The 12,667-nt window shown below is 40.8% G+C and overlaps 1 protein-coding gene across 1 annotated transcript in view; it reads right to left on the bottom strand.

Moving 5' to 3' along the window:
- Positions 1-12,667, bottom strand: part of LOC149284241 (PDZ domain-containing protein 2-like) — a 112,586-nt gene that overhangs the window by 20,984 nt on the left and 78,935 nt on the right. The window contains exons 8-17 of the mRNA XM_089497009.1: positions 12,407-12,526; positions 11,412-11,526; positions 9,654-9,727; positions 8,882-9,107; positions 8,232-8,349; positions 5,711-5,843; positions 3,057-3,138; positions 2,426-2,526; positions 1,930-2,101; positions 964-1,182 (exon numbers count right to left, since the gene is read on the bottom strand). Coding sequence (XP_089353135.1) covers positions 964-1,182; positions 1,930-2,101; positions 2,426-2,526; positions 3,057-3,138; positions 5,711-5,843; positions 8,232-8,349; positions 8,882-9,107; positions 9,654-9,727; positions 11,412-11,526; positions 12,407-12,526 — 1,360 coding nt within the window. The remainder of the gene's footprint in view (positions 1-963; positions 1,183-1,929; positions 2,102-2,425; positions 2,527-3,056; positions 3,139-5,710; positions 5,844-8,231; positions 8,350-8,881; positions 9,108-9,653; positions 9,728-11,411; positions 11,527-12,406; positions 12,527-12,667) is intronic.

The raw sequence follows: 12,667 nt of genomic DNA on the forward strand, positions 1-12,667 counted from the left end.
GCTGTGCAGATCTGTTAGCGTAAGGCTCACGTCGGCAATGGAATGGAATTCCTGAACGCTCTCATCCCTTGCATTATTAGAACATGTGGGATTGGGTTTATGATAATAACAAACGTCTGGTCTCCAGGGTGTTTCGTTTTAAACACCACCCAGAACAGTCAACAAACCTCAGCAACCACCGAAAACCTTACATAAACCGTGCATGCAACCAACCAATTTCAAACACAGACGGGCAAATAGTACCTAAATTATGTCTCGGATCTATTAAAATGTACCATTGGCCGGGGATATGAAACGGTCCTGGTAGTTGGCTCCTGCACGCTCAGACAGCACAACAGTTCAATAGTTGTCATTTTTTAGCACTAATTCATGGAAACTGTCCATGGCACACAAAAAAAAAGAATTATTCCTATTCCTAATTATTCCTAATTCATAGTGGAACCTCCTCCAGTTCCCAGAGAGCTGCATCCCAGGTCTACACAGGTTGGACATCTGCAGTCTCTATAAATATTATAACCCCTGTATTATCAGATTCGTTCTTTGGATCATCATTTTTGCAGGTATAAGGATATCGGATGAATTGATCAAGTGACTCTAGCCATTTTTCAACAGATCATTAAAAATGTATACATTGTCTAAACATTTTATAATAAATCCCATGGGAGTTTTTTTCAAGACATTTGCCCCATTGTTCACTCTTCTGTTGGGTTTAATCACTAGAGTACGAGTTTGCAGGTGAATTTGCAGTTTCAACTCAATGAACTCCAGCAAGCTTCACCTGTGAGAAGTGGTGAGCTGGCCCTGCATAATGTATAGTTCAACCGATGAGGTGACATTCTAGAAATCTCAGTTAACTATGCATTATGCAGGAACAGCTCAAAGCTTCTCGCAGCAGAAGCTCACTTCATGATGTGAAGTGAAGTCAGGAGCAGCTCTCCTGCAAACTCCAGCTTTGGTAAACACCTTCATCCAAAGCTGGACTGGGGATGGCTAGGAGGCCCAGCCACTTTAAAGCCAGAGGCCGCCAAGTGACATGAGTGAGGCTGATGACTGGATACAAGTTACGGTAACGTAGTGTGCGGCTGGGCATATCCAGCCGGCGGACGCTGGAGGGGCAGATCGGGTGCATACGAAGCAGTGTTGGCCAACGACCCACCAGGTATTTTTGCCCAGATGCCTCGTCTGCGGAGATATTGATGTATTCCAGCATACATCGTATTACTTCCTTTCTGGATGGATGTTTATTCCACAGCTTTTAAGATCTTTGTAATACATGGCTGAAAGCTTTCAGCTTATGCAGGTTACAAAAAAATAGTTTACTAAAACTGAGATTTTTTTTTTTATATAAGTCTCTGTTAAAGAACAAAAATTTCTAGAATAAAATTTTTTTTTTGAAGGCATCAGAAATAAACCCCAGGAAGCCGCCAACCGTGTCGTAACTCACTGTTAAGTAAAATGGTGAATAAGCCGCTCGTGGTCTGCACTGTATCCTACACAACCACCTTTTTAATTGTAGAAAAGTCGCAATTAACAAATTATACTGTTTCACATTACCCAGAGATTTGTGACAAACATAGCAAAAATGGCCAACTAAACAATAAAAAAATATTGTAAGAAAGCATACATTAAAACCTTCATATTTTCGGATACAACATATAATAATATTCCTACTGAGATATGATGGTGTTATTTTTTCTACATTGTGCCATTTACACATCTAAGATTATAAAAACAGGAAAGATATTGTGGTTTCTAGAAACAGTCTAAATTCTGTAGACAGAATGGTATAAACAGAGGGACGTTTGTTATAGGAGTCAGGTGCAAAGCGTGCCCCCGATAAGTCGGATAATGAATGCAGAGGTTTTCGGTACACATAATGCAGCGCCTGTTCAGGAGGCAAGCTGCAGCACTTGGATGGAGAACACTTACTCGCACCGCTCAAAAGAAGAGCGGCATCATCCAGAGAGTTCCTTCCAACTCTCGGCCGCAGCTGCATCTCATCACTCGAGCCGGTCGCGCTGGTGTCGGAGAACGAGGATTGGGTGGGGGGGTCTTGAGAAAAGTACTGAGACAGTTCTGCTTCCGAGCTCACGGATCCCTGCTATGAAAAGGAAACAATGTGACGCCAAGCAGCTTCCTGAATTTTTAAGAAAATCTGTTTCTACAAGGAATCAAATCCGATAAGTTCAATGGGAGGTGGATCAACTACGTGTCAAAAGAAAATTAAATTCCTCGATAGAACAGAGGTAACGAGCCTCATTTCTGAACCTCTGCACAGTGAGTATTGCGTTCTGTGGTCCACACAAATCCCCCAACCACCACACACAAACACATTACCCTTAGGGGTAGCCTAAACTGCCTTTGTGGTTAGGCCCCCCGTGCCCAGCATTCTGCTTAATGAAAAATGCTCTGTTGGTTAGATTACCCGACTGGTGGGCTCCAGGAAACGTTTCATTGTCCAGCTGAGAGAGGACCCTTCTCCTTGTTTTGGCTTCACAGTAGGAGATGGACTCTTCGTATGGAGACCTAGAAGAATACATATTGCAGCTGAATAGTACAACATCTTATAAATCCACGTAAAAGAACAGAATTACATAAAATACCCTTTATTATAATTAGCAATAAAAAGGTCAAATTAGTTGATGATAATGAAGCTTGTTATGTTCTGGGACAAGGTTCTAAATATGGAGCAGTCCCCATGGCAACAAATGGGAAGATACTACTGAATGCTCCAAAAGGATCTACATTGTGCACCAAATTCTTCATTAATAAAGAGAGCCCAAAGAGTTGCCCTTTGATAAAAATGTAGCAATCACCATGGTAATAAATGTACAGCTACTGTTGATCGTTGCAGAAAGTCGGTGCGGTAGATGTTCTTTGATAAATTGAGCCCAAAGAGCTGAAACTTTGTCTTTTCTTTGCTCCATTGGTAACACGATGCATAAGCCCCAACATGATCGACACAGTTTTCTGTGATGAGGACCACGTTGCCCAAAATCCAATAGATCAGATCAATTTGTTAAATGTCAATAAGAAATAAAATCGTGGCACTTTACCTAGGATCTGCGAAGACCCCGAATCCTTGCTTTCTCGATGGGTCGTACGAGAGATGGCCTCATCCATTTCTTGCTCGGACACCTTCAAAGACAACGTTCAACTATCAAATGACAAAAGGACTTCATAATATCTTCCTCTGCTTCCTAAAGATGGATATGTCCAGCACCAAAGTGTGTGAGATGAATTATATTTACTTGTGCATGAGCTGCAACCCACTCGGCCCTCTGTGATATATAGTAATACTGAGACGGCACATTCCGCAGAGGACAAAGAACTTCACATGGGCGGAAGAAAATAGATTTCCAAGCTGAAGTAAAAATATTTGGGTTTACATATTCCCTGTTGGACCATCGATAGGTGAGCATAAGGTCCATCAACACCTACGATACCCCTGCTGATTGCATGGAGGTCTAACAGCCGGCGTCCCCAACACCTTTAACCCCAGTTATACTTGTTATTGTGAATTTAACCCATTTCAAATAATATAAAGTTTTCAGGTAGCTAATGTCTTAACCATTTGTATGCATTCTCGCTCTGTTACCCGAGTCCAATCTACTAAAAAAAAACCTGACTTCTTATTGCACAGCCTTTTAGTAAACAGTAGAATGGCTCGGTCTTAATCATCCAACCAGACACTCTAATAAATTAAAGTCTATGGATCAATGGACCTTATCAGCATCAGCATAAATAATCAGCTCAGAACATACGATAGAATAAATATTAATATTTTAGAGCTTCTCGATCCAAGGATCATTTTTATTGTCTTTTGGGATCAAGAAGGATCCTCCTTGATGAACTTAAGTATTTTCTTCAACCTAAATTACTATGTTACTATGTATGTTACTATGTTACTATGTATGTTACTATGTTACTATGTATGTTACTATGTATGTTACTATGTATGTTACTATGTATGTTACTATGTTACTTCATAGTAACAATTCAGAAACGGTCTCAACAGAGAGATAGATTTTTTTTTTATTTTTTTTTTTTTATATAACAGATGCCGAATAGATTTGGAGAGGTTTTTAAATCCCATCTTTTTTTCATTATTGAGCAGACAATAGAATCCAAACTCAGGCCGTTCACACGGAATAAGAGAGCAATACCATGCAAGGAGAGGCACAAAGTCCTGATGCCTTTTCAATATGTCCAAAAGCAGAAAGTGATGGAAAGTCGGTTTGCACCTTAACCAGCTGTTCTTTTGATGAGCGTTGGCCGCGTCTGTAACTGCGGACGAGCCGAGCCAATAAAATAGCCGGTTTAGAAAGACATAATGACGGCGGCTAGCCCGCATTTACGGACTGAGGTTGAATCCGGTTTGCGCCGTTGCTTTGGGGTAATGAGAGGCTATTGCTTTGGAGTTTACTAAAAAAAAAAAAAAACGCTTGTACAATTTTATTACAAAAAGCCACAACACTTACCACTTTTTTTTTTCAAGCTTTTTCTTTTTACTGCAAATAAGTGGCTTTTACCGCAATAAAGACTGCAAAAGCTTCTCTAAAGTGGCCAGTGGGATGAGAAAATGTAAAAAGGGAATAAAAAAAAAAGTCTAGAAAAAAAAAATGACATGAAAGCACAATTCTTTTAACCTGGAATTAATCGGATCACGTGATCCCAATCCTAAATAGGTGAGAGAATTTTTTTTTTTTTACTATGTGCAATGTATTTCCATTAGTGGTTTAAAGGGACAGTCCTGGTACCCCTAATATAGAATAATGCATATTTAAGTACAAAAAAAACTGGATCACACACAGTCCTTATTTAGTCTTTGAGCAAGAGAGAAAATGATGGCTGCATAAAGATATACTACCGGTATTTTAATTTTTTTTTATTTTTTTTTAATAGTAAAACTACTTTTTCCCCATTTTATATCCATGTTATGTCTTTTGTCCCGGAGGGACTTCATTTTAAAATGCACTTATATTTTATGAAGTTGCGGGCTCAATCCTTCCAGAAAACCGTTCTTTTTCACAATGTGACTTTACATATTTATACTCAAACGGGTAAAAAAAATACTTGCATATGATGGTCAGGCTTTGGTTCATTTAATCACAAGTTTTATTGCTGTCTAATTTAATCTTCTGTCTTTCATGGTTTGCCCTTCAGAACACACGATTTAAAAGACTCCTATTTAGATTTGACTGCCGCTGTGAAAAGCATAAAATGTGCTTATTTAACGATCATTGCATTTATTATCTCTCATTGCATTTATTTATATGAACCTCATATTTTTGTACTATGATAAACCATATAAAATCCTAGCATTAAAAAGATATTCTGCCCTCTGTCAAAGGGAGAAAGAAGAAGTGAAAGAGAGAGAGGGGAAGGAGTGAGAGTGAGGTTAAGGGAGTTAGGTAGGGAGTGTATGTGTGTATGTATGTATGTATGTATGTATGTTTTAGTGAGTGTGTATGTGTAAATGTGTATGTGTTAGCAACTACTTCAAGCAGCCAACCAGTGGCAAGAGATATGATGTGATCATGGAGGAAGACTAGAGCTTTTATTTAACGTTATTTTTTTATAACGAATATTAAAGAACTCACAGAGGGTTAGAGTTCCTGAGTTCTTTAATATGTATTCTTCTACAGAGGGGGTGTCAGGGACATTAGACTGTCCCTTTAATTAAAGAAAAGAGTTGCAATCTCCTTACCTTTGGGTTTGGGTGACGGCTTATGATGAGGCTCACAGGGCCAGGACCACACTCACTCAAGATAGCATAGGCTTCACTCAGGGCAGCATGGCGTAGACTCACCGAGTCTGCCTCTAGAATCTGGTCACCGCGGCTGGAATGTGAAAAATAACAATACAATGTGTAGCTTTCTTGTATTTTGTGACAGGGGACAAGTCAAACGAAATCAAGGCTATGAATCTTCCCTATTTACAGATGAAGGAGAGGATTCTCATATGTGGAAAAGTGGGTTAGTAAAGTTTTCTGCTGTATTTCTGGGGGTTAACGTAATTGCCAGGTTGTCGAGTTTGAACTCGAGCCACAGTTACAATTTGCGGAGTAATATTAAAGAGAGCAAAAACTCAAAAGAGGGTACAAGTGCTGCAGCATCAGACGACCAATAATAAAATCAGCTCTGATCAGACTTTACCTTCTAGGTTCAGCTGCTCGTGGCGGCCTATGTTACCTCAGCATTAACCTCTGGAACGTAGGGGGCTCCATGTAGATAACCAGGTCAGGAACCGTCCAGTTGGACGGTTGACTTATATTAGGAACAATCAGCTATTAATGATTGGATCCAATAGACTGACTTTACCGAGGTGTTATGATGACCCAAAATCTTACCCTTCAGGTTCAGGGGTAAAATAAAGGGGAATGGATATTTGGGCAATAGAGTGATTAAAACATCTCTAGGTCGTACACTCTTTAGAAGTTACAAAATTCTCATTTGGAATTAAAGGTGTGCGAAAACGAGTCTTCTGATTACTTTTTCTCCTCTTCTTGGTGGACTCGACCAAAAACAGGAAGCATACTTAAGTACAATTCCGTCACATGCTCTGTGGCAGCCAATCACATGAATGCTAGCTGAATGTTCCGCTACCACATCTGTATTTGGCTCCAGCTACATCTCCAGCTCAGCTCCCATTGAATTCAAAGGGAGCACTACTGAGGGGACAGAAGGACAGGGAAGAGGAAAAGAAGACAGACGTCTAATTTTCTAACTCCAATAAATAAAGAACGCATGCGCCAATTCACATGAAACCGGAGCTACCGTGTCTTTCAGCGCCTATATGGCAAACCTACTGTATGGTCTATAATCGACAGAAATACAAACAGCTGGCGTTTAATACGTTTCCAAAACACAAACCTATATTTTAAAAGTTCAAGAGGCCATTCTGAGCTTAGGACAATCACGGGGAGACTGGAATGTACTTAGTTTAGAGCGGCTTTCTACGTAATTACATTTATCTGCTTGCCACTAAATATACCCTCGAAAAACCCGCAAAGACTGGCCTTTTGTTTACCTAAAACATGGAAACGTACTTGGTGAACTTTTTTTTTTAAAGGTCAGTCAATCCTTTCCCGAATTATAGCTATCTTATGCATCAAACCAAAAACACCGATAATAACATGAAACGCTAATATTAAATGCTTAATGGATATTTGTCTATCGCCAAATAAATCAGCCCCATCTTTCGAGCCGCTAAAAATCCTACGTTACAAGAGCGGAAATTAAACATGCGGCTTTAACCAAGCCTATTATTAAAAACTGATCAGAGAAAGTTGGAAAAAGTTTTGCACAGAAGAGACTCAAGGTGCATTTAAAGGGTCCGATACGTGGATTTCCTTCACTTACTCAATGAATAACAAACATTCAACAGACTAAAGATTCACGCCGGGCAGGATCATAATAGAACATCTGGAATCATTTAGAACTTAAATCTTCCAAGAAGTCTTTACATTCCCCCCCCAACTTTGTATATAGAAACCATATTTTCTCCCACAGTGGTCTTTTACGTAAAGCTGTCGAGTTAACAGATTTGCAGTCAGACTAAAGTAAAAATCGGTTCGACCCTAGGAGACTAAAATCTTAAACTTAAGACTTATTTTCTCAGGAAGGTCCACTCTATTAAACGTTAGAAATGCGGACATCGTTTATGCGCAGCAGACCCAAAAATGTCTAAATCTAATTATCTTACACATCTTGAGATGTCTGGGATCTTTAACCCTTTGCGTGCATTTTGGAGGCTTTTCAGACATGGTGGGGCAGATATGTCTGACAATTCTTCTTGGTTCCTCTGCCATTCTATGGAGTGCTTATAGTGAAGCAGGTAACGTGGATAGAAAGACTGGAGATAGGTTAACTGGTTGTCGTGGAAAAACCCAGAGCCCGGAAGATCATTAATTGGTTGAAACAACATTGGCTTCACTTGCCTCCCCAGGCCAGAAGGTGTCAGCCCTCCACTGGCCCTGGGATGGAGCCCCAAATGTTACATGGGGAGAACTACTAAAAAAATAAAAATAAAAATACATTTTTCCTTTTTTTTTTTTCCTTTAGAGAAAATCAGTGTCCTTATAGAAGAAATGTCTCTTAAAAAATTGTAAGGTATGTTGTGCATAAAAATGTCCTATGCATTATACTTGCAAAATAATTAGCTTTAATAAGGGGGGAAGCACAGTTTAAAACCCAATGGCGCATGCAGTTTCGGATTCTCAACCCCACCTAAGTCTCCCGTCCATTTTGGCCGCTGATCCTGGAGCGAGGCTGTGGATGTAGATTCCTGGGAAGCTGTTCTCGAGTGTAAGGCAGCAAGCGCCGATACCTAAACCAACCGCGGGTTCTGTGTGGACAACAGAGACAGGGAACTGCGTGAGAACATATACATATTGTGCCCACAACTGTCCATAGCCAAACTCATTCATGAGAAAACACACACAGATTTTTTTTTCCATCACACAGTAATCAGTGATAACATAATTAGTATTTATATAGCACCTTTCTCTCAATGGGACTCAAATGAACCCAATCAGCAGCTGAATATTAGATTTTATTATTACTATTATTAGTACTCATTTATCGACCTCGGAAGGATGAAGGGCTGAGTTGACCCTGTCGGGAATCGAACCTGTGACCCTGAGATTTTGAGTTGGGTATTTACCAACTGCGCAATGATGACATTTATGATGTATGTTGGCTGGACGTTGCCCTGGGTTAGGGCCACAATAGCATCCGACAACCCCCCTCCCCCCACTTATCTCTGGCCACCACCCTCTATGCTGTGTATGACATCATACTTGAAATTCTGTTTAGAAAGTTATTTTGCTTAGATCTTTGACTTTTATTTTGGCTTTCTCTGAAAATAAATAAAATACCTTTATTTAGAGTTACTTCCATAATAATGCGGTCTTTGGGGCCAGGCCCCTTACGACACGCGGTAGAAGAATCGCCGTCGTCGGAGGCAGGCACGGACGTCCCAGCGCCCACGTTTGAACTTGGGGAACTGGAGCGGCTCATTAACGTGGGAGTAGCACAGGGTGTGAGGCTGGGGCTGCGCAGCCGGGTTCGCACTGTCAGCGTCACTACTCCTTTCTTAAGTTGCTGCCATAAAAGAAACAGACATGTTAATGCATTTACAAAATTAAATGAACACCGCAGAAAAAAAACCCGCACACAAAAAAAAAAACAAGTAACACCCCAAAAAGTGACCCTTTAAATGATTTTAAATGATTAACTAATTTTCTTAAAGGTGCTGGTCCACTTAAAGAAAATTGGCTAGTTTTTTTTCTGTTCTCCGAATAGGCATTCCTTTAAAACAACTGAATAATGCAATTTACTATTATTATTTATTTTTTTTGGGTGGGGGTGGGGGCTTTTGGGCTTTGGATATTAGTCGCCCTGCCAATTACTTTTTTAATACTGCAAATGGTTTAAAATATGGAAAAATTATTTTGTTATCACCATGCTATCGTGACACCAAAATCCCAATTTAACGGGTGCGATTAATTAACTTAACTCAATAAAGTGTTTGCCAATTGTCGCCTGAAGGTGGAAAGAAGAAATCATATGATATAATTACCCCTGCCACGGTGAAATACTGACAAGTAGAATCAAAGGGTGCCACGTGTCCGTCACCTCTTGACTTACCTTAAATTTGTGAATAGCCTCTTGGTGCGTCAGGCCTTGTAAGGACTCCCCGTTAACCTCTAGGATTTCATCCCCTGTGGAGAAGAAGCTTTGCTGTTATGAATTACATGTTGTTTTGTAAAGAGTTTATCATAAGCAGTTGGATTTAACCGATTTTGACCCACTTTGGACATTGACTACAATTTTTCTGCTGCCATTTTGTTACCTAATTAGGTTGCTTGGTTTATCTGGAATTTAACCCTGGCCTGGACTTGGATTATCCTTACCTGTTGCCCTTCTGTACTATGCTTTTGTTTCCACCTTGCCACCTTGGCTACCTTCTCCCTTTTGCCTCTGCTGTCTCCCTGGCAGCTGTGATGCCAATCTACCCTGGCGTCTAAAGATCTAAGCCTTCCGGCCCATCTTCCAACGGGTTCAGAACTTTGTATGCAGAAGGTACCCAAGAACAAAGCTTGGACTGCAGAAGACAATCCGGTGGTTCTGTGCCGGGTTCTGAGCCTTCAGGTGTTCATGCACAGAGACTCCTACCTGTCTGGGGTTACTGGACAGGTGGTAACACGGGAAGGTGAACAACCTCCCAATGTTCAGGGTCACTGGTTTAATAAAACGCTAACAATAACATAATTATATATAAAACCTATTATTAGGCATAATACTATATAACTTGTTACAATGTGGAGCTGTTCAAGGAGAACTATACATGAAGATGTTACAAGCAATGTATAAAATTGACTGACTAGGAGCATTAAGAACGCCCGACTGCATGGATAGAAGATGCAGAACAGTCGTATGTAGGTCACATGCACATTGCTTAGGGCTGTTCGGAATGACAGAAAATGATTTTTTTTCAGAAATACTTTTTATGATCAGATTTACAAAGACAGATGAACTCTTAAGTCCTTGCTGGAATAAGCGAGAAGATTATTTAGGTCAAGTACCTCTAATACAAACACTGCATATCTAATGCGGCAACAGAGTGAGCACGGCTCGGCATTCACACACGCGAATGTCAAATGAAAAAAAAAAGAAGAAAGTTTCTCTAAAGAAAAAAAAACATTTTGTCATCTTTTTTTGTCTTTCCTTGAAACCCGGCCAAGTTTTAGTAATATTCTGTAAAGACTTAAGCAGCTGGAGGGAAATCCATCCCAAGTACTAACCAACTGTCTTGGATTGGACAGTCTTGAGATCTGTTTATGCTCTTGGTGCAAAAAAAAATGGTGGACTTACCATGGCAACCAATGAAACCCACTTGCAACCTATTCGCCCACTTGCATTATACTACACCAGAAAGATTCTTTGGGTGTAACCAGGGCAGGCCCAAGACAAAATGTCGCCTGGGGCGAAGTTTAAAATGCCGTGCCCCCCGATTAGCTACCCTTCCTCTCCCTGCCCCCCCCCCCCATTATCTACCCTTCCTCTCCCCGCCCCCAGTACTTATCTTTCAGCAGTCCTGCGGCGAGTCTCCCTTCTCGGTCTCAGTGCCGGCTTGTAATGCTGAGCGCCGGAAATGACGTCAACATTACAAGCCGGCACAGAGACCGAGCTAGAGGACTCGCAGAGGAGAGAGGGGCAAAGTGCCACCCCTTCAAAAGTGCCGTCTGGACCGGTTGCCCCACACGGCTCCATTGTCAGGCCGGCCCTGGGTGTAACCCGTTGATTTATTTAGTTCTGCAGCGTAATTTAACCCTATACAGTTTAGTTTTTGCGCCATGTTAAGAATGATTAGCACAAGTTACGGCACCTTCACTCCCATCATACCTTCCTTTAGTCTTCCATCGCCAGCGGCAGCGCCATTAGGAAAAATCGTCTTCACAAAGATTCCCATCCGCCCACGGGCAGAATCCTGTCCTCCGACAATGCTGAATCCGAGACCCTTAATGCAAAGAGAACGCAAACAAAGTCAGGACCTGAAAGCCGGTGCAGAATTTCTAGGACTCGCAGCCTATCTATCACAAAGAGGGAAGAGAATATAGAGAGATGGTACCAAATCTATCAAATGTCTGAAATAGACACGGAAGCGTGAACGTCTATCCTGATACTCAGAGGGGAAAACGATTAGAATGAGCTTTCACTCTCACTAGCTGAGATAAAGTCACAACTAGCACTGGAGACCGTCTATCACTTGTAATAGTAATAATAATAATAATAATACATTTTATTTAATTTACTAGAGTTACGATACTCAGATTTATGTGTTTCAGCTCTGCCATGTCTCAAACACTATGGCAAAGGTGTGCACATTTTTATTCATTGCCATCATCCTTCAGAGACTGGAAGTCACTTTCTGGATTCATTTAATCGGATTGATTTGCGGCCGTGTTGTTCCTCAGTATTATCACAGATATCACGGAACGAGGCAGTAACTTGGACGATATAAAAAGAGACCTCTGAGGTTCCGAAAGCTTCTCTGAGGTCCTGAAACCCGACTACATTTGTTTCTACGTTGGCTAAAAAAAATGTTTTACTTTTTAACCAAGGGCTTTTTCTAATGTTATGTTTTAAAGTGAGAGGAGGAAAGTAAACTTTCCATACAGAAACCTCAGGTTTGGAATCAAACCCGATCTATTATTGGATTCTTTTAATGTATTTATTGATGGCCGGACTAAGGTGGCCCTTGGTGTCCGATGGTCCTACAGCACAAAGCCTTTGAGAAACGCTGCAGCGGAGGAGATGACTGCATGTCCTGCCGAAATTAAACAATAATTTATAAACCAAAGCATTAACTTTTTGGAGAAAATGTTGCGGTGCTTTACCTTCCCCTGGCCTTTCATCAAGACAATATTAGAGATGATAGATGGCTGAGCCAGTCTCCAGGGGGACTCCACCTGCACCGTGCTTAAAGACCTCGTCGTTTTCTTCACAATGTTGTAGTCCTAACAAAGAGAAATGGTAACGGCCACCATTATCGTAGATAATTAATATACGCTTTACATATTGCATTCGCTACATTTGCAGAACGCAGCGTTCAATCACAATTGCCTCTAGTCTAAAGCTACAGAGATACTTCTAAGAAA

This window comes from Sceloporus occidentalis, unplaced genomic scaffold (assembly GCF_023333645.1).
Source record: "Sceloporus occidentalis isolate IW3139 unplaced genomic scaffold, rSceOcc1.0.p SCAF_97, whole genome shotgun sequence".
NCBI lineage: Eukaryota > Metazoa > Chordata > Lepidosauria > Squamata > Phrynosomatidae > Sceloporus > Sceloporus occidentalis.